This window comes from Salvelinus alpinus, chromosome 26 (assembly GCF_045679555.1).
Source record: "Salvelinus alpinus chromosome 26, SLU_Salpinus.1, whole genome shotgun sequence".
In the NCBI taxonomy this organism is placed as follows: domain Eukaryota; kingdom Metazoa; phylum Chordata; class Actinopteri; order Salmoniformes; family Salmonidae; genus Salvelinus; species Salvelinus alpinus.
The window spans coordinates 17,065,973-17,088,841 of record NC_092111.1 but is presented as its reverse complement, the minus strand read 5'-3'; the positions used below and the strand labels follow the sequence as shown (position 1 = coordinate 17,088,841).

General features: G+C 44.2%; 1 protein-coding gene across 4 annotated transcripts in view; it reads right to left on the bottom strand.

Annotated features, from left to right (window-relative positions):
- LOC139554836 (ras/Rap GTPase-activating protein SynGAP-like) overlaps positions 1-8,889 on the bottom strand; it is an 85,988-nt gene extending 77,099 nt beyond the window's left edge. For 2 of the 4 annotated variants that reach the window (XM_071368000.1, XM_071368001.1), the window contains exon 1: positions 8,473-8,889. In XM_071368000.1, coding sequence (XP_071224101.1) covers positions 8,473-8,494 — 22 coding nt within the window. In that variant the 5' untranslated portion in view covers positions 8,495-8,889. The remainder of the gene's footprint in view (positions 1-8,472) is intronic. The other 2 variants (XM_071368002.1, XM_071368003.1) reach the window with 1 other exon arrangement.
- Between the last annotated feature and the right edge of the window lie 13,980 nt (positions 8,890-22,869).

Genomic DNA, 22,869 nt, shown 5'->3' with positions numbered 1-22,869 from the left:
AATGGTGACTTTAAAATAGTTAGAGTTTAATGGCTGTGATAGGAGAAAACAAAATTGTACTGTAGTTACTCCACAATACTAACCTAAATGACAGAGTGAAAGAAGGAAGCCTGTACAGAATAAAACATTGTTTTTCAATAGGGCACTAAAGTAATACTGCACAAAATGTGGCAAAGAAATTAACTTTAAGTCCTGAATACAAAGCATTAGGTTTGGGGCAAATCCAACACAATACATCACTGACTACCACTCTTCATATTTTCAAGCATGGCGGTGGCTGCATCATGTTATGGGTATGCTTGTCATATTCAAGGACTAGAGAGTTTTCTAGAATAAACATATATGGAATAGAGCTCAGCATCATAGAATAGAGCTAAGCATCCCAGAGGAAAATCTGGTTCAGTCTGCTTTCCAACAGACACTGGGAGACACGTTAACCTTTCAGCAGGACAATAACCTAAAACACAAGGCCAAATATTTGCTGGAGTTGCTTACCAAGATGATATTGAATGTTCCTGAGTGGCTTAGTTACAGTTTTTACATAAATTGGCTTGAAAATCTATGGCAAGACATCAAAATGTATAGCAACAATCCACAAAATACTTGACAGAGCTTGAAGAATAATGTGAAAATATTGTATAATCCAGGTGTGCAAAACTCTTAGAGACTTACCCATAAAGACTCAAAACTGTAATCACTGCTAAAGGTGATTCTAACATGTATTGACTAAGGCATGTGAATACTTACCTAAATGAGATATTTATTTATTTAATTTCAATACATTTGTAAAAAAAGGTTCAAAAAATTTACAATTTTAAATTCAGGCTGTAACAAAACAAAATGTGGAATAAGTCAAGGGTATGAATACTTTCTGAAGGCACTGTAAATAAGGAATTCATAACACCTTCATGACCAGGCATGATACCTTTATGAGTATTGCAGTATCTTTCATAACAACATTCATAACACATTTATCAGTGAAAAGCAGTTTTCAAAATATACGTTTTGTAGAATATTTTCTACAACGGAAACTGTCAATCTATCCAACCTCCTGACACACAACAAACAACAGGCTGGGATCAGTCTCAGAGCACTACCCTTGTAGTAGTTAGGGGTTAAATGCCTTGCTCAAGGCCACAATGGCAGTAGTGGATGTCTGGCACCAGACTTGAATTCAAATAGTAATTGTTTTCTTTCAAATATTTGAAAGATTTCAAACTATTTTAATGCAGGTCATGATGGCTCCTTAAGTATTAAACACACCGAGAATTTGACTGCCGATAGATCACAGTAGGAGGCCATTCCTTCTCTTACTAGAACAAAATACGTACCTCCTGTGCACTGACATGGTAACGACGAACTTGTTGTTTCTACTTGTACAATCACAATAGTCGGCAGTGGCCGACAACTTGACTTTGAGCCAATCAGATGGCACAAACCTACATGTGGAGAACCGACAGGAGTGACAAGAAAAATGAAAAAATAGGGCACTTTTTCCAGTCAAATCCACCTTCTTTTCATCAGAATTGTTGTAACTAAAACAATAGAGCTGCATAATAGGGCCTACATCTTTGTTCTTGAGCAAGTTTTCTTGACGTATTAGTTAGCTAGCTAGCTGGCTAACGTTAGCTTGCTAACTGAGCAAGACAGTCACACAGACTTCATATAAAACGGATGTGGTAGTAAGTGCAGCACAATGCACACCACTAAATGCTTTACCAAGCCAGCTATCTGGCCACTGTAGCTAGTAACATTATAATTAAATCACAATGGCTTCCCATGAAGCAGCTGCCTGTAGCTGGCTGCCGAGAGCAAATGCAGTGTCTTTACTTTACTTAGCTAGCACAACAGCTAGCTAGCGAATCATGCGAATCATTTAGCTAATGTAACCCCCCTACTGTGTCCCTACAGTAACTGAGCTTTGTAGCATGTAAAAAAGGGGTGACCAAATACTCAAAAATAACCAAAGGAAGGCAATTGTCATATTTTGTATTTGGAAAATGTATTATATTTTTACAGTACAAATTACCTTTGGGCTTAATTCAGTAATATACAGAAATATAACTCTTTAGACTGGAATCAAATGTAAGGCATATAACTCAGAATAAACACAAATAGTATGGTGCAATACAATTCAGAAACAAAACCAATCAGTATGGCATCATGCACGAGAACTAGAATTCATTAACTCATAGTTAACTCAGTAATCCAACATCAGAAAAAATATAAACATTCAATAAAGTATAACCTGGTTGCAACCTTTAAAAACCTGGAGTACCACTCATTATTATTCAAAGCTCTGAAATGTAACAATTATCTTACTATGTTGCAGGGCTTCGTCCCTCAACGGGACTAGATGAACAAGAGCAAGTGCAGTCCTTGTGCTTCTCTGTGTCTGTGTGTGGGTGTGTGTGAGTTCTGGGAGCGGGAGTAACAAATGCATGCAAGAGCGGTCCGTATTCAGTGCAGTGGTAGGAAACAGAGCGCAAGCCAGATGACGTTTCGTCACGAGCCCAAAACTACTCTGACACACAATACAACTGTCTCAATAGCTACTCTGAACACACAGTAACTCTAGAATTGCTGGTATAGATGTCGTTATCTGGTCTCGTCACTTGATGATCAACTCTTCTTAGCCACTCACACAGTTTATACTCTACACACACTCGTTATTTACAGTCCAGCAACTGTCCGCCATTCACCGGGGATTAAAGTAATCTCAGAAACAGTGCCCTTTTTTTAATGTCTTTTTTTTGTATCAAGAATGATAATTAACTAACTTATTTTTTATTTGTTTTATTACACAATTATTTATTTACAACGCATACCACATATCACTCTCAACCAACAACAAAACACACCACATGTGGCTAGGGTAACCACATGTCCCAGTTTGTGCAGGACAGTCCCATGCATTTTGTCCCTTTGTTCCCTCAACCAAACAATCATGTCCCACATTTGATCAACAAAATCAAACACCACTAATTTAGAAAAAAAGTGGATTTGTCCCATATTTGAGTCAGACATTCCAACCTGTCTCTTGGAGTCAGCTTATGACAAGATACTGTATATATCTTAAGGATGTGGTACTGGTTATGTTAAACACTTCTTTCTCAGGGGGTTGTTGAAATTTGATATTCTGTGCAGCGCAAGATGAGAGGTCGGCCAATATCATAGGCCTATTGTCAACTAATCACGTTTCTCAAATCCGTTTAGGTTAAATTCCAGTTAAACTTCAACAGGACAGTTAGAACTAACTACTTACAAAAAACGTGCTTTGGATGAAGACCTACAGAAGTAGGCATAAGTAAATAGCTGTATTAGACTGAAAGAAATAAGGTCATTCTATCAAACTTTTAAAAAAAGTCACCCTTCCTAAATGTTTTATCATCCAGTAATAATCCTTTGCCAAATATTCCCAGATTTTGATAAAACATTCACACGTGGTGTCTTATTTTCAACACAAAATTTTGAGTGAGGCAAAGAAATAGGATAGGTGCACTTCAATTAGCTTGTTTGGTGCAGTGGGAGCAGGGATTGTAGGGCTGCTGGAGGACACCGGAGTGTCGCTCCGCCACTTCTCACAATGGTGCTCTTTTAGTAAAGTTAGACCAAATCTGAATCAGTGTCTTGGAAGATCACATAATGATGAATTGGTATTCTACATAACATAAACAAATATAATAGCTTAGTATAACGTTACATCAACACCACCACCTAATTTCTCATTAGATCTTAGGATGTTTTTCTTCTCATGCGGCAACTAGGCAAAATGTACTTGGATTGAAACAAAATACAGGAAGGCTGAAGGCTAGAGTATAGTTTGTTAACATCCTGCTCTAATTTGTTCACTAAACAGTAATTCAAGAAGATATAAATGCATATTCCCATGAAACTGATTGAGATCAAATGACTGGTATGAGTAGGCGACACTGTCCTGCGAATGTCCCACAAAATCATACTGTTGTTCCAGATGGGTATTTTAAATGTGGTCACACTAGATGGGTACCCGTGTCTGAACTCACTCAGTAACACTAGTAACCGTCCGCCTCACACCTGCCAGATTCCTTCAGTCAGCCCTGGATTTACACTGGCAACCTTCTACTTACTCCGAGTGTATGCATGAAACTGTTTCTTTTTGTGTGCATGCTACTGTATCAGTAAATGGGTGGGTGTGTTGGGGTGTGTGCCAGGGAAGTGATGATGCATTTCCTAAGGGCTATTACATTCCTTTCAGCCTATCTATGAATCGAGGACAGATTACTATATTCTGCATCTCACAGGACCAAACTACATTTCCATTTCTCTCTAGTTGAAATGGAACACACTGGGTTTGTTTCACAGGGTGAGTAACTAATTGTCTTAGAATAATTCAGAGTCCACAGATGCTGAGAGTTGATAGTCCGGTATCCCATTGTGACATAGCTACGAGGCTCTGAGTCCACAGTCAAAATTCCCTCCCAAAAATGGCCAACCAACGCGGCTTCCTGTACACGTCCTCTATTCATTTTTATACAACGGGTACATTTACATTTACATTTAAGTCATTTAGCAGACGCTCTTATCCAGAGGTAGGTCTAATCCTGAATGCTAAATGGTTAAAACCGCATTCCAGCTGGTGTCTATTTAAGCAATAAGGCACAAAGGGGTGTGGTATATGGCCAATATACCACAGCTAAGGGCTGTTCTTACACACGACACAACACAGAGTGCCTGGATACAGCCCTTAGCCGTGGTATATTGGCCATATACCACAAACCCCCGAAGTGCCTTATTGCTATTAAAATCTGGTTACCAACGTAATTAAAGCAGTAAAGAAAATGTGGGTCATACCTGTGGTATACGGTCTGATATACCACGGCTGTCAGCCAATCAGTATTCAGGGCTCGAGCAACCAGTTTATAATCCACAAGTCACCAACGGCTGAATCTATGACGTTAAAATGCCTATTTACTCTGTTCCATCTGACTGCACAATCCACTGTCTCACCAGCCCAGCCAAGTAATTTATAAACTTGATCTCCACTATAAAAAGCATCTAGACATTATGTCACATTCTCATAGACTAACATTTAGTTTTCAACAGCAGAGATTTGTATAAACTTTGCTGTCTGCCTCTCCAACATTTGCAACATTGTTTCAAGATTCAAATTCAATCTCCAGCTGTCCTTTAGTAATGAATGTGTCGGGACAAAACAGACAGACAGGCAGTGTTTCACAGCCAGTCGAAATCATGAATTAGCTGGCATAATTTTTATGGACATATACATTACAAAGAAATGTCAATTGAAAAAAGGTAAATTGAAACAAAGTGCAACTAGTTTGCAGTCTTTCCAGCTTCAGTTTGAAGTGATTGTGTTGGCTAGCTCCTATGAACAACAGTGTCCTGACGAGTGAACACATTTTCTACACCAGGCGAAAACGCATGTCATTAGCTCATTGTTATGGATGCATCCAAATAAATGTCACTAGAAAACAGCTTAAACAAATTCAAATGCAGCTACTTTGCTGTTATTCTGGCTGCACTTTTTGAAATGACTGTAAGTTAGCCGTAGTTGGCAAGCTAGCAAGCAAGGGATAAGAATGTTGCCAGCCACGAATGACTGGGGCGCGTCCATAGATACAGAACAAAAAGACTGAACGACTGAGTCGTGTCTCTGGCAAACGAACCGATAGAAGGAACGACCAGCTGGCTTGGGTAGCAACCCTAGATTTGTTTTGGGGCTATATCTTGTGGAAGGGTTAAATAGTATGAATAAATTCATCAAATAACGTTTTTAATCAAAATATGTCTATCATTGTTTGAATATGTTGGTAATCCGTTGCATAAAATTGAAAATGCCCTCAAAGCGGTGTTTGTAGGATACATTGGCACAGACTGCCAGCCCGAGACTTCAAAGAAAAAAATACAATTTCATTGAGTATTTTTTGGTTTCTTTTCATTTTGATAAGGTTAGTGTAAAAAGGTAAAAATCGAAGGTTAACGATTTTAAGGTTGGCACATTAGATTTGGGGTGGGGTCACAAGAAATTATTGGGGACTAAATGTGTTCCCCAGAAACTCTTGCTGAAAAAATGCCGTCCTCGCTGAAAAAGTTTGAATACCACTGCTTTAAGATGTCCTTATATTATTAAGTACCCTTCAAATAAAGTGTTACCCAAAATCAAAATGTAACACCTAATGAACTGTCAAACAGTTTCATAACATATTTCAACACCCGTCTCTGAGTTAGGAGTGGTTTTAGGATGAAAACCCTAAAAACACATACCATAATTATGATATTTTCTGATACACTTTATGAAACACTAAGGGTCGAAGGGAACTTCTCAAAGCTTAGCAAACTCGCAAGGAAGTACCTGTGCATTACAGCAACAAGCTCAATGATTGAGTTACAGCACATACAGTAATGTTAATGTCTCCAGTCATCTATAAATCCAGAAAATATCAAAATGCTTTTGGGAAAAAAAATCGAACTTGTTTGACAATTCGGTTGATAAACTGAGATCATTCTATATTCAGATGAATGTCTACAGAATGTCAAAACATGTGTGTGAAGTTGCATGTTTGCTATTTGAAATGTTAAGGAAACAAAACTATTATTTTTCAGTTTACAAATAACAAATGTTCTCCGTTCTCGGTAAAGCTAAGCTGGTAAATGTTTCGTGCTTTATTTTGTGGAGGGGAGTACTCAGACTTTAAGATTGAGATGGACTTTGAGATTATTAATGTTATATTTTTTATGAACTAAACAAATGAGTTCTGACTGAGCAAGGCCTTTTGATTTCCTTATTGTGTTATGGATTAACAATTTTTTTTAACATAAGCCTTAAGGATGTACTTACACAGGCAGCCCAATTCTGATATTTTGCAAAAACGTTACCAAAAAATCTGATCTGATTGGTCAAGAGACCAATTAGTGAAACAAATCAGAATTGGGCTGCCAGTGTAAAGGCAGCCTAAGTTGCTTCAAACATACACTGAGTGTAGAAAAGATTAAGAACACCATTGTAATATTGATTTGCACCCCCCCCCCCCCTCACCTTTGGCCCTCAGAACAGCCTCAATTTGTCTCTACAAGATGTTGAAAGCGTTCCACAGGGATGCTGGTCTATGTTGACTCCAATGCTTCCCACAGTTTTGTCAAGTCGGCTGGATGTCCTTTGGGTGGTGGAACGTTCTTGATACACAAGGGAAACCAAGCAGCGTTGCAGTTCTTGACACAATCAATCCGGTGCGCCTGGCACCTGCTACAGTACCATGCCCCGTTCAAAGGCACATAAATATTTTGTCTTGCCCATTCCCCCTCTGAATGGCACACATGCACAATCCATGTCTCAATTGTCTCAAGGCTTAAAAATACTTCTTTAACCTGTCTGCTCCCCTTCATCTACTCTGATTGAAGTGGATTTAACAAGTGACATCAATAAGGGGTCATATAACTTTCATCTGGATTCAGCTGGTCAGGCTATGTCATGGAAAGAGCAGGTGTTCATAATGTTTTGTACCCTCAGTGTATGTTCACGGTCCGTGTGAGTGTAGTTAACCCTGACTCCATCACAGTATTAGCATGAGCCTTAACATTATATATACAAGGTCTGTTAATTATATATTTGCTTAATAGGGTGATTAACCAATTAGTCTAGTGACAATAAGATCTCAATATATTTACAACAGGAAATTAATCCAAGGCAGATACACAGTTCCGATTAACAGTTCAACATTGAGACTTCCAAATTTCAAAGCTATAACACAAACCTTTTTCAGCTTGATCCTGTGTATATCCATATTTAAGAAATAATACATGATTTCATGTTTTGGGGCTATGCACAACACAAACTCCCATGACTTCAACTCATTGGTGTAATACTCCAACTCCCATGACCCTCTGCTCCAAATATTCTCACCTCAATTCCACAACTCTTCACCGTTGGGCTATTTCGAAATCTAAAAATACACTGTGTGTGCAGTGCAGTGGCTGGCGTAGGCTTTAGTAAGATACCCTGAGGCTAACACCTCCCCCTACAAATGACAAGTGCACTGTAGAAAGGGTCAGGTTGTGCATTGATAATAAAAAAATAAATGTCGTATCAATAATTGAATAGTGACTGAACTATACACACTATTAGAACATCAAGTACTTTTAATGCTGTATAATGATCTCAGAGTATTTCAGGACCAACTAGTCACGCGTTCAGTGTTTCCGTCAACTGAAATAGTCAAGAAGACGTCCTTTAAAAAAACATACTACAGTAACACTTCATATACAGTGCATAAACGCACAACATTTGGCCACCACTGTTAACAGCAAATCCAATAGTCCAGTTGACAAAGCAACACGATTTCATACCTTACAAAATTATACAGCCGACACAATCTCACAACCTGCACTGTGCCACTTCCTCACTCTTTGTGGGTGATGAGGCAACCAGAGGGTTAGAGATGGTTAGAGATGTTAAATATCTGGCTATCTTACCTTGCGAAGAGACATAGGACATGGTCTAAAGACATCGGAGTCACCCAGAGCAAGCTCTCAGCACTTTCAATCTCGTCAGTAGAAATTCCATTAATAAAACGGCTACATAATGATTGGGCAAAGCCTAGGAACCGTTAACTGAGAAAATACAACGGCAATGTATAAAATTTACTCAGTCCATCTCCGTTGGAGGCCATTTTCGACGATAGAGTAAAGGACATAAATATAAATGCATGTAAATTGTTGTCTACATAGAAATATGGGTATATCACACGAGCCGAAGTGAGTGGGAGAGGGAGGCAAGAAGAGGTGGAGCGTTTGAGCGCTTGCGTGTGCAATGTATTAGGCTACCAAGTGCACGTATAGGCTATCTTAATCGTTGTCTGCCCAATTATGATAAGGTCAAATTCTTTGCCCATTGAATTTAGTCCCATTGAATGAAACTCTTTTCCGCGTTCTCGTAGGCGCACGCTCATACACGTTGCACACACACACACTTTAAAAATAGTGCACGAGAGGTGGGCGGGATAGTGTCCATTTATAGGATACTATAATATAGACTATAATAATATTTTTCGCTATATTTTCTCTGAGTCTTTGATAATTTCAAGCGGCAATCAGCAGTTGAAAGAATAACTAAGCGAATCCCCGCCCCTGTTTCAGTAAAAAGCTTATGGATGGGGCTGGATCAATGTAACCAGTCTCAAATTCGCAGACAGAGCTGTGGATGTAACTTACAGCACATCAAAAGTATAGTTTTAAACATGTTTTGAGGCTATATTGTCCTTGTTTACTACACTATAAAACAAGCTCATATTTTGGGTTCTGATGGGGTATGACAGTTGAACTAAGCTCACAATCAATCAATCAAATTCAGCAGATGTCACAAAGTGCTATACATTTATAAGTTATATTCCTTGTTTTGTTTTGACTCATCAAAACGTTATCTTGAGAGGCACATTTCAGGACAATATTTGTAGCATGGATGTCTCCCAATGCTGGAAGGGAGGCCTGAGTATAAAAGTTTGTGTTATGCTGGTGAATGAGGACCCAAAAGCGACTTAAAAGAAACAGAGTCTTTATTCCAGTCTTAAACAAACAATGATACTCCTGGATAATCTCATAGGTAAATCCAAAACAGGAAACTGAAATCCTCTCGTCAGTAGAGAGGAACGACTGGAGACGCGACCACAGACTGCAGGTCGCTTCAGGAAGGCACAGGCCGTAGCTGACATAGACACCTGCTCACACGCAGCATCTGAAGAAGGCAAAAACACGACAGGGCGGAACAAGGACACAGAACAGCAAACATCAAACAAGAATCCGACAAGGACAGAAGCGGAAAACAGAGGGAGAAATAGGGACTCTAATCAGAGGGCAAAATAGGGGACAGGTGTGAAAGAGTAAATGAGGTAGTTAGGAGAATGAGAAACAGCTGGGAGCAGGAACGGAACGATAGAGAGAGAGAGCGAGAGAGCGAGAGAGGGCGGGGGAGAGAGAGGGATAGAAAGAGGGAAATAACCTAATAAGACCAGCAGAGGGAAGCACAGGGACAAGACATGATGATCAAAGACAAAACATGACAGTACCCCCCCACTCACCGAGCGCCTCCTGGCGCACTCGAGGAGGAACCCTGGCGGCAACGAAGGAAATCATCAATCAACGAACGGTCCAGCACGTCCCGAGATGGAACCCAACTCCTCTCCTCAGGACCGTAACCCTCCCAATCCACTAAGTACTGGTGACCACGTCCCCGAGAACGCATGTCCATGATCTTCCGTACCTTGTAAATAGGTGCGCCCTCGACAAGGACGGGGGGGGGGAGGGAAGACGAACGGGGGCGCGAAGAAAAGGCTTGACACAGGAGACATGGAAGACAGGGTGGACGCGACGAAGATGTCGCGGAAGAAGCAGTCGCACAGCGACAGGATTGACGACCTGAGAGACACGGAACGGACCAATGAACCGCGGAGTCAACTTGCGAGAAGCTGTCGTAAGGGGAAGGTTATGAGTGGAAAGCCACACTCTCTGACCGCGACAATACCTAGGACTCTTAATCCTACGTTTATTGGCGGCTCTCACAGTCTGCGCCCTGTAACGGCAAAGTGCAGACCTGACCCTCCTCCAGGTGCGCTCACAACGTTGGACAAAAGCCTGAGCGGAGGGAACGCTGGACTCGGCGAGCTGGGACGAGAACAGAGGAGGCTGGTACCCAAGACTACTCTGAAACGGAGATAGCCCGGTAGCAGACGAAGGAAGCGAGTTGTGAGCGTATTCTGCCCAGGGGAGCTGTTCTGCCCAAGACGCAGGGTTTCGAAAAGAAAGGCTGCGTAAAATGCGACCAATCGACTGATTGGCCCTTTCTGCTTGACCGTTAGACTGGGGGTGAAACCCGGAAGAGAGACTGACGGAAGCACCAATCAAACGACAGAACTCCCTCCAAAACTGTGACGTGAATTGCGGACCTCTGTCTGAAACGGCGTCTAACGGGAGACCATGAATTCTGAACACATTCTCAATGATGATTTGTGCCGTCTCCTTAGCGGAAGGAAGCTTAGCGAGGGGAATGAAATGTGCCGCCTTAGAGAACCTATCGATAACCGTAAGAATCACAGTCTTCCCCGCAGACGAAGGCAGACCGGTAATAAAGTCTAAGGCGATGTGAGACCATGGTCGAGAAGGAATGGGAAGCGGTCTGAGACGACCGGCAGGAGGAGAGTTACCTGACTTAGTCTGCGCGCAGTCCGAACAAGCAGCCACGAAACGGCGCGTGTCACGCTCCTGAGTAGGCCACCAAAACCGCTGGCGAATAGAAGCAAGCGTACCCCGAACGCCGGGGTGGCCAGCTAACTTGGCAGAGTGAGCCCACTGAAGAACAGCCAGACGAGTAGAGACAGGAACGAACAGAAGGTTACTAGGACAAGCGCGCGGCGACGCAGTGTGAGTGAGTGCTTGCTTTACCTGTCTCTCAATTCCCCAGACAGTCAACCCGACAACACGCCCTTCAGGGAGAATCCCCTCGGGGTCGGTAGAAGCCACAGAAGAACTAAAGAGACGGGATAAGGCATCAGGCTTGGTGTTCTTATTTCCCGGGCGATAGGAAATCACGAACTCGAAACGAGCGAAAAACAACGCCCAACGAGCTTGACGTGCATTAAGTCGTTTAGCAGAACGGATGTACTCAAGGTTCTTATGGTCAGTCCAAACGACAAAAGGGACGGTCGCCCCCTCCAACCACTGTCGCCATTCGCCTATGGCTAAGCGGATGGCGAGCAGTTCGCGGTTACCCACATCATAGTTGCGTTCCGATGGCGACAGGCGATGAGAAAAGTAAGCGCAAGGATGAACCTTATCGTCAGAATGGAAGCGCTGGGACAGAATGGCTCCCACGCCCACCTCTGAAGCGTCAACCTCGACAATGAATTGTTTAGTGACGTCAGGAGTAACAAGGATAGGAGCGGAAGTAAAACGCTTCTTGAGGAGATCAAAAGCTCCCTGGGCGGAACCGGACCACTTAAAGCAAGTCTTGACAGAAGTCAGAGCTGTGAGAGGGGCAGCCACTTGACCGAAATTACGAATGAAACGCCGATAGAAATTAGCGAAACCGAGAAAGCGCTGCAACTCGACACGTGACTTAGGAACGGGCCAATCGCTGACAGCCTGGACCTTAGCGGGATCCATCTGAATGCCTTCAGCGGAAATAACAGAACCGAGAAATGTGACAGAGGAGACATGAAAGGCGCACTTCTCAGCCTTCACGTAGAGACAATTCTCTAAAAGGCGCTGGAGTACACGTCGAACGTGCTGAACATGAATCTCGAGTGATGGTGAAAAAATCAGGATATCGTCAAGGTAAACGAAAACAAAGATGTTCAGCATGTCTCTCAGTACATCATTAACTAATGCCTGAAAGACAGCTGGAGCATTAGCGAGACCGAACGGCAGAACCCGGTATTCAAAATGCCCTAACGGAGTGTTAAACGCCGTTTTCCACTCGTCCCCCTTTCTGATGCGCACGAGATGGTAAGCGTTACGAAGGTCCAACTTAGTAAAGAACCTGGCTCCCTGCAGAATCTCGAAGGCTGACGACATAAGGGGAAGCGGATAACGATTCTTAACCGTTATGTCATTCAGCCCTCGATAATCCACGCAGGGGCGCAGAGTACCGTCCTTCTTCTTAACAAAAAAAACCCCCGCTCCGGCGGGAGAGGAAGAAGGCACCACGGTACCGGCGTCGAGAGAAACAGACAGATAATCCTCGAGAGCCTTACGTTCGGGAGCCGACAGAGAGTATAGTCTACCCCGAGGGGGAGTGGTCCCCGGAAGGAGATCAATACAACAATCATACGACCGGTGAGGAGGAAGAGAGTTGGCTCTGGACCGACTGAAGACCGTGCGCAGATCATGATATTCCTCCGGCACTCCTGTCAAATCACCAGGTTCCTCCTGAGTAGAGGGGACAGAAGAAACAGGAGGGATAGCAGACATTAAACACTTCACATGACAAGAAACGTTCCAGGATAGGATAGAATTACTAGACCAATTAATAGAAGGATTATGACATACTAGCCAGGGATGACCCAAAACAACAGGTGTAAAAGGTGAACGAAAAATCAAAAAGGAAATGGTCTCACTGTGGTTACCAGATACTGTGAGGGTTAAAGGTAGTGTCTCACATCTGATACTGGGGAGAAGACTACCATCTAAGGCGAACATGGGCGTGGGCTTCCCTAACTGTCTGAGAGGAATGTCATGTTTCCGAGCCCATGCTTCGTCCATAAAACAACCCTCAGCCCCAGAGTCTATCAAGGCACTGCAGGAAGCAGCCGAACCGGTCCAGCGTAGATGGACCGACAAGGTAGTACAGGATCTTGATGGAGAGACCTGAGTAGTAGCGCTCACCAGTAGCCCTCCGCTTACTGATGAGCTCTGGCTTTTACTGGACATGACATGACAAAATGTCCAGCAGAACCGCAATAGAGGCAAAGGCGGTTGGTGATTCTCCGTTCCCTCTCCTTAGTCGAGATGCGAATACCTCCCAGCTGCATGGGCTCAGTCTCTGAGCCGGTGGGAGGAGATGGTTGAGATGCGGAGAGGGGAAACACCGTTAACGCGAGCTCTCTTCCACGAGCTCGGTGACGAAGATCTACCCGTCGTTCTATGCGGATGGCGAGTGCAATCAAAGAGTCCACGCTGGAAGGAACCTCCCGGGAGAGAATCTCATCCTTAACCTCAGCGTGGAGTCCCTCCAGAAAACGAGCGAGCAACGCCGGCTCGTTCCAGTCACTGGATGCAGCAAGAGTGCGAAACTCTATAGAGTAATCCGTTATGGATCGATCACCTTGACATAGGGAAGCCAGGGCCCTGGAAGCCTCCCTCCCAAAAACTGAACGATCAAAAACCCGTATCATCTCCTCTTTAAAGTTCTGATAAACGTTAGAACACTCAGCCCTTGCCTCCCAGATAGCTGTGCCCCACTCCCGAGCCCGACCAGTAAGGAGTGATATGACGTAAGCGATCCGAGCTCTCTCTCTTGAGTATGTGTTGGGCTGGAAGAACACAATATCACACTGGGTGAGAAAGGAGCGACACTCAGTGGGCTGCCCAGAGTAACATGGTGGGTTATTAACCCTAGGTTCCGGAGACTCGGAAGACCAGGAAGTAGCTGGTGGCACGAGACGAAGACTCTGAAACTGTCCTGAGAGATCTGAGACCTGAGCGGCCAGGGTCTCAACGGCATGACGAGCAGCAAACAATTCCTGCTCGTGTCTGCCGAGCATTGCTCCCTGGAACTCGACGGCAGTGTTGCGAGAATCCGTAGTCGCTGGGTCCATTCTTGGTCGGATTCTTCTGTTATGCTGGTGAATGAGGACCCAAAAGCGACTTAAAAGAAACAGAGTCTTTATTCCAGTCTTAAACAAACAATGATACTCCTGGATAATCTCATAGGTAAATCCAAAACAGGAAACTGAAATCCTCTCGTCAGTAGAGAGGAACGACTGGAGACGCGACCACAGACTGCAGGTCGCTTCAGGAAGGCACAGGCCGTAGCTGACATAGACACCTGCTCACACGCAGCATCTGAAGAAGGCAAAAACACGACAGGGCGGAACAAGGACACAGAACAGCAAACATCAAACAAGAATCCGACAAGGACAGAAGCGGAAAACAGAGGGAGAAATAGGGACTCTAATCAGAGGGCAAAATAGGGGACAGGTGTGAAAGAGTAAATGAGGTAGTTAGGAGAATGAGAAACAGCTGGGAGCAGGAACGGAACGATAGAGAGAGAGAGCGAGAGAGGGAGAGAGGGAGGGGGAGAGAGAGGGATAGAAAGAGGGAAAGAACCTAATAAGACCAGCAGAGGGAAGCACAGGGACAAGACATGATGATCAAAGACAAAACATGACAGTTTGGGGATCCTTGGTGTGAACTCTGCGGCACCATCCTCATGTTGAATCGGGCGCACCCACTCTTTCTCCATCGTACCAAAGCACAAATGGAACTGACAGTCTGTCAACCGATTTATCAACTTTGTGTAGCACTTGCTTATGAGTGCATGCAGGCTATAGTTTGTACAACGATTAACATTGCAAGATATTACTACATGAACAACTTCAAAATAAACCAATGTATTGTTTTATTTAATCATTTAACAAAGTGAGACTTACATTTCATCCAAACCTTGTGATGGGACGATTGATACCAGAGCTCTGAAGTTCCGGTGTAGTTTTCAAAGCACTACAGATCCGACAAAATGTACTGATGCTCGTTTCAAAGAAACTTTATAATGTGATCAATGATGTCCGAAGCTTTGTTTGAGCACATCAAATCAAATTGTATTTGTCATATGCACGGAATACAACAGGTGTAGGTAGACCTTACAGTGAAATGCTTACTTACAAGCCCTTAACCAACAATGCAGTTTTAAGAAAAATACCAAAAAAATAATAATAAATAAAAAATAATAAATAAATAATTAAATAATTAAAGAGCAAATAAATAATTAAAGAGCAGCAGTAAAATAACAATAGCGAGGCTATATACAGGGGGTGCGGGTACAGAGTCAATGTGCGGGGGCACCGGCTAGTTGAGGTAATTGAGGTAATATATACATGTGGGTAGAGTTATTATAGTGACTTATGCATAGATAATAACAGAAAGTAGCAGCAGCGTAAAAGAGGGGGGGGGGGGGGGGGGCAAAGGACCTAGACTTGGCGCTCCGGTACCGCTTGCCGTGCGGTAGCAGAGAGAACAGTCTATGACAAGGGTGGCTGGAGTCTTTGACAATTTTTAGGGCTTTCCTCTGACACCGCCTGGTATAGAGGTCTTGGATGGCAGGAAGTTTTGCCCCAGTGATGTACTGGGCCGTACGCACTACCCTCTGTAGATTTATTTAATATTTTTTAATTTCACCTTTATTTAACCAGGTAGGCTAGTTGAGAACAAGTTCTCATTTACAACTGCGACCTGGCCAAGATAAAGCAAAGCAGTTGGACACATACAACAACACAGAGTTACACATGGAATAAACAAACATACAGTCAATAATACAGTAGAAAAAGTCTATATACAGTGTGTGCAAATGAGGTAAGATAAGGGAATAGGCAATAAATAGGCCATGGTGGCGAAGTAATTACAATATACCAATTAAAAACTGGCGTGATAGATGTGCAGAAAATGAATGTGCAAATAGAGATACTGGGGTGCAAAGGAGCAAGATAAATAAATAAATACAGTATGGGGATGAGGTAGTTGGATGGGCTATTTACAGATGGGCTATGTACAGGTGCAGTGATCTGTGAGCTGCTCTGACAGCTGGTGCTTAAAGCTAGTGAGGGAGATATGTGTCTCCAGCTTCAGTGATTTTTGCAGTTCGTTCCAGTCATTGGCAGCAGAGAACTGGATGGAAAGGCGGCCAAAGGAGGAATTGGCTTTGGGGGTGACCAGTGAGAAATACCTGCTGGAGCGCGTGCTACGGGTGGGTGCTGCTATGATGACCAGTGAGCTGAGATAAGGTGGGGCTTTACCTAGCAAAGACTTGTAGATGACCTGGAGCCAGTGGGTTTGGCGACGAGTATGAAGCGAGGGCCAGCCAACGAGAGCGTACAGGTCGCAGTGGTGGTTAGTATATGGGGCTTTGGTGACAAAACGGATGGCACTGTGATAGACTGCATCCAATTTGTTGAGTAGAGTGTTGGAGGCTATTTTGTAAATGACATCGCCGAAGTTAAGTATCGGTAGGATGGTCAGTTTGTCGAGGGTATGTTTGGCAGCATGAGTGAGAGATGCTTTGTTGCGAAATAGGAAGCCAATTCTAGATTTTATTTTGGAATGGAGATGCTTAATGTGAGTCTGGAAGAAGAGTTTACAGTCTAGCCAGACACCTAGATATTTGTAGTTGTCCACATATTCTAAGTCAGAACCGTCCAGAGTAGTGATGCTGGATGGGCGGGCAGGTGCGGGCAGCGATCGGTTGAAGAGCATGCATTTAGTGTTACTTGCATTTAAGAGCAGTTGGAGGCCACAGAAGGAGAGTTGTCTGGTATTGAAGCTCGTCTGGAGGTTAGTTAACACACTGTCCAAAGAAGGGCCAGAAGTATACAGAATGGTGTCGTCTGCGTAGAGGTGGATCAGAGAATCACCAGCAGCAAGAGCGACATCATTGATGTATACAGAGAAGAGAGTCGGCCCAAGAATTTAACCCTGTGGCACCCCCATAGAGACTGCCAGAAATCTGGACGACAGGCCCTCCGATTTGACAAACTGAACGCTATCAGAGAAGTAGTTGGTGAACCAGGCGAGGTAGTCATTTGAGAAACCAAGGCTGTTGAGTCTGCCGATAAGAATGTGGTGATTGACAGAGTCGAAAGCCTTGGCCAGGTCGATGAAGATGGCTGCACAGTAATGTCTCTTATAGATGGCGGTTATGATATCATTTAGGACCTTGAACGTGGCTGAGGTGCACCCATGACCAGCTCTGAAACCAGATTGCATAGTGGAGAAGGTACGGTGGGATTTGAAATGGTCGGTAATCTGTTTGTTAACTTGGCTTTCGAAGACCTTAGAAAGGCAGGGTAGGATAGATATAGGTCTGTAGCAGTTTGGGTCTAGAGTGTCTCCCCCTTTGAAGAGGGGGATGATCGTGGCAGCGTTCCAATCTTTGGGAATCTCAGACGATATGAAAGAAAGGTTGAACAGGCTAGTAATAGGGGTTGCAACATTTTCGGCTGATAAATTCAGAAAGAGAGGGTCCAGATTGTCTAGCCCGGCTGATTTGTAGGGGTCCAGATTTTGCAGCTCTTTCAGAGCATCAGCTGTCTGGATTTGGGTGAAGGAGAAATTGGGAAGGCTTGGTTCAGTTGCTGTGGGGGGGGGGGGGGGGGACAGGGCAGTTTACCGGGGTAGCCAGGTGGAAAGCATGGCAAGCCGTAGAAAAATGCTTATTGAAATTCTCAATTATCGTGGATTTATCGGTGGTGACAGTGTTTCCTAGCCTCAGTGCAGTGGGCAGCTGGGAGGAGGTGCTCTTATTCTCCATGGACTTTATAGTGTCCCAGAACTTTTTGGAGTTTGTGCTACAGGATGCAAATTTCTGTTTGAAAAAGCTAGCCTTCGCTTTCCTAACTGCCCATGTATATTGGTTCCTAACTTCCCTGAAAAGTTACATATCACGGGGGCTATTCGATGCTAATGCAGTACGCCACAGGATGTTTTTGTGCTGGTCAAGGGCAGTCAGGTCTGGAGTGAACCAAGGGCTATATCTGTTCCTGGTTCAATTTTTTTTGAATGGGGCATGTTTATTGAAGATGGTGAGAAAGGCACTTTTATAGAACTAACAGGCATCCTCTACTGACCGGATGAGGTCAATATCCTTCCAGGATACCCGGGCCAGGTCGATGAGGAGTGGTCATTTGACTGCAGACCCATTACGGACGCAGGCAATGAGGCAGTGATTGCTGAGATCTTTGTTGAAAACAGCAGAGGTGTATTTGAAGGGCAAGTTGGTTAGGATGATATCTAAGAGGGTGCCCGTGTTTACGGATTTGTGGTTGTACCTGGTAGGTTCATTGATAATTTGTGTGAGATTGAGGGCATCAAGCTTAGATTGAAGGACGGCCGGGGTGTTAAGCATGTCCCAGTTTAGGTCACCTAGCAGCACGAGCTCTGAAGATAGATGGGGGGCAATCAATTCACATATGGTGTCCAGGGCACAGCTGGGGGCAGAGGGTGGTCTATAGCATGCGGCAACGGTGAGAGACTTGTTTCTGGAAAGGTAGATTATTAAAAGTAGAAGCTCGAATTGTTTGGGTACTGACCTGGATAGTAAGACAGAACTCTGCAGGCTATAACTGCAGCAGATTGCAACTCCGCCCTCTGCAGGCAATTCTATCTTGTCGTGCATTGTAGTGCATTGCGGATGGAGGCCGACCAGTTGCCATACCAGTAGCCGGACGCCGCTCTGGTCTGATGGAAGTTACGCCGTTTCTGGATGGTGATCGGTAGGGTTCCATCCCCGAAGGTGTGTCCCTCTTCCCTCGAAAACGGAGCTGTTCTCGACCCAACCAACCAGCCATGGAGGTACGTTACTCGCCGTGGAGTCGAAGAAGGCGTCCTCTGGCAACGGGGGTCTCCTTGGAGATGTTGAGCCCGGAACTGACACAGAAACAGCTTTGTCTCCCTAGATCCTGCCTTGGTGGCTTCCCAATCAAGATCGGATCCAGAGGTACCTGCGTCTTCATCCTCGGTTCTGTCTCCCTCTCCGGTGGCTTCTACCTCGGGTTCAGATCCTCGGAGCTCTGAGAGACCGGCCCTTTCAACATCACCAGCTGTCATCATAGGCAGCTCTATGGTGAGAAACGTCTCGGTCCACAAGGCAAAAACCCTGTGCTACCCAGGAACACGAGTACAGGACATAACAAGGCTGCTTCCGACTGTTCTACCACAGATTCCGGGAGCTGACACTGTCATAGTCCATGTGGGGTCAACAACATCAGGAGGGATACAGTGGCTCGGAACATTTGAAAATTGATTTGAACCTTTCTGGCGCAGGCGTTCCACTAGCGACCCACCACGACAACATCCAGTGAAATTGCAGAGCGCCAAATTCAAAATACAGAAATAGTCATTCATTAATAAACATTCATAAAAAAGTGTTATACAAGTGTTATACATCGGCTTAAAGAATAACTTCTTGTTAATCCAGCCGCTTTGTCAGATTTCAAAAAGGCTTTACGGCGAAAACATACCATGCAATTATCTGAGGATAGCGCCCCGCTTACAAAAGCATACAACCAGGTAAAGGAATTACAAAAGTCAGAAATAGCGATAAAATGAATCACGGACCATTCTTAACATTCCTATCTTATAAATATTGTTCCAAAGTTCACTCTTTGGGTGTTATAGTTTTTGGGCGGCAAAATGTCTCTGTAACAAAGACATTCCTTTCCCAATACGGAGGAGCAAAGGGAGAGATTCCCCTCATGTCTAATTTATGCCTGAGTGTTAAGGTGTCAAAACCGGCCCACCCCCCCTTCTCGTAAATTTGTAAATACCAGCATACCAGCATAAATCACTTGGACGCCCCTCCCACTGGTAATTACTAGTTGGATACTCGTCTCTCATCTCTGAGCTCAGACTTCTCCCACATGCTGAACTGTGTGGTCACATACTAAGATAAATGACCTCGATAACAGCATTTTTGGCATGTAGACGCAACAATATAACATTATTTATATCAGAAAATATATATAATCGTTTTTTAACATAATTTGTTTAAGATAATGATAGCTCTACTTTTAGTTTATGGTCGACGCAGTTTGTTTGCCATTAACCAGTCGGCATTCTCGGGCCTCCCGGGTGGCGCAGTGGTCTAGGGCACTGCATCGCAGCGCTAGCTGTGCCACCAGAGACTCTGGGTTCGCGCCCAGGCTCTGTCGCAGCCGATAGCCGGCCGCGACCGGGAGGTCCGTGGTGCGATGCACAATTGGCCTAGCGTCGTCCGGGTTAGGGAGGGTTTGGCCGGTAGGGATATCCTTGTCTCATCGCGTACCAGCGACTCCTGTGGCGGGCCGGGAGCAGTGCGCGCTAACCAAGGTCGCACGGTGTTTCCTCCGACACATTGGTGCGGCTGGCTTCCGGGTTGGATGCACGCTGTGTTAAGAAGCAGTGCGGCTTGGTTGGGTTGTGTTTCGGAGGACGCATGGCTTTCGACCTTCATCTCTCCTGAGCTGTAGCGATGAGACAAGATAGTAACTACTAACAATTGGATACCACGAAAAAGGGGGTTAAAATAATAAAAAAACAGTCGGCATTCTCAACAAGGTCAAAGCACGTGAATACACACAACTCATTGCAGCAAGTACTATTTTTTGAGTTTCCTACTTGTAATGAAAGCAGAATTAGGTCTGTGCCAGTGCGCAAGGCCTGTGCCAGTGCGCAAGGCGACACGTACTTGCAAGTGTCAGGTAGGAAGAAGTTTTAAACAAGGTGAACTCGCCAAACACTAGCCTACCAACCACAGGTCCTCCGGTTAGTAGAGAGTTATGCAGGCAGTTTGTACATTTATACAATTTTCTACAGTGCGTGCTAACCAAGGGGGCCGGTTGCACGGTGTTTCCTCCAAAACATTGGTGTGGCTGGCTTCCGGGTTGGAGGCGCGCTGTGTTAAGAAGCAGTGCGGCTTGGTTGGGTTGTGCTTCGGAGGACGCATGGCTTTCGACCTTCGTCTCTCCCGAGCCCGTACGGGAGTTGTAGGATGAGACAAGATAGTAATTACTAGCGATTGGATACCACGAAAATTGGGGAGAAAAGGGGTTAAAAATTTAATTAAATAAATAAAACACTTTTAAGAAGGGATAGTTTCCACTCCATTCCTCTAAAGTAAAGCCACCCGATCAGTCCGTTTAAACCTGTCCATAGAATCTGTGGCACTGATGCTGCTTTCTCCTAACAAAGTACCGTTTTGATGAATAGATTCCGGGAGAGAGGTTATTCTGAGGAGTGCCTACAATCAGCTGTGGAGTGCGTCATGGACACTAGCCAGTTGCATAGCTTGAAACCCTCAGTGCGCAAAAAGAGTGATACAATACAATGTATTGTGGAATATTCTCATATGGGAAATGTAATACAAGACTCAATTAAAAAACATTGGCATATTATCAGTTCAGACCCCAGATGCTCCACTATCTTTAAAGGACCACCAAGATAGGTGTTTAATAAGAGGTCACAAAATCTCAGAGACATGTTAATGAATGCGGACCTCCCACCCCCGCCCACAGCTAGACACTTTCTCAGTGATATTTCCGATGGGAATTATGTACGTGGGCATTGCACAGGACAACTTTACTCACAAATGGCAGGTTTCTTATCACTCAGAAACCAGCAAAGAGATACAAATCAAAGGCAAAATGTTCTGCAACACCACAAACGTCATTTATTTGATCAAGTGTCCATGCGGATTAGCGTGCGTGGGAGAAATCACGAAATGCAGGAGTTGCATAATGAATAACGATATCAAAAGTCCCCTTGCTGTGCACTTTTCACGGGGAAAGCACAACTTGTCCTCTCTCCACTACCTGGGAAGTGAACATGTGAAAATGCCCCGTAGAGGGGGCGATATTGACAATTTCCTACCATAGCCATGGGAAGCAGTTTCCTACTGAGACAAGTCCTTTTGGATACATTTCCTCAACAATCTGTCTCCAAGAGGCATAAGCAAGGAACTACACATTAAACCTTGTCTATAAAATGTGTTCTTCTCACAAATGGATGCTTTTTCAATTTTCCCTATATAATATTGTATACAAAATGAGTGACGCATTTTGTCTCACCCATTTTTTATCTATTGTACACCTACACTACATTACCAAATGTATGTGGACACCTGCTCGTCAAACATATCATTCCAAAATTATGGGATTAAAATGGAGTTGGTCTCTACTTTGCTGCTATAACAGCCTCCACTCTCTGGGAAGGCTTCCCACAAGATGTTGGAACATTGCTGCGGGGACTTGCTTCCATTCAGCCAAAAGAGCATTAGTGAGGTCGAGCACTGATGTAGGGCGAAACGTTACAGTTGGCACTATGCATTGGGACAGGTAGCGTTTTCCTGGCATCCGCCAAACCCAAATTCGTCAGATGGCCTGCCAGATGGTGAAGCATGATTCATCACTCCAGAGAATGCATTTCCACTGCTCCAGAGTCGAATGGCGGTGAGCTTTACACCACTCCAGCTGATGCTTGGCATTGTACATGGTGATCTTAGGCTTGTGCGGCTGCTCGGCTATGGAAACCCATTTCATGAAGCTCCCAACTAACAGTTATTGTGCTGACATTACTTCCAGAGGCAGTTTGGACCTTGGTAGTGAGTGTTGCAACAGAGGACAGACAATTTTTAGA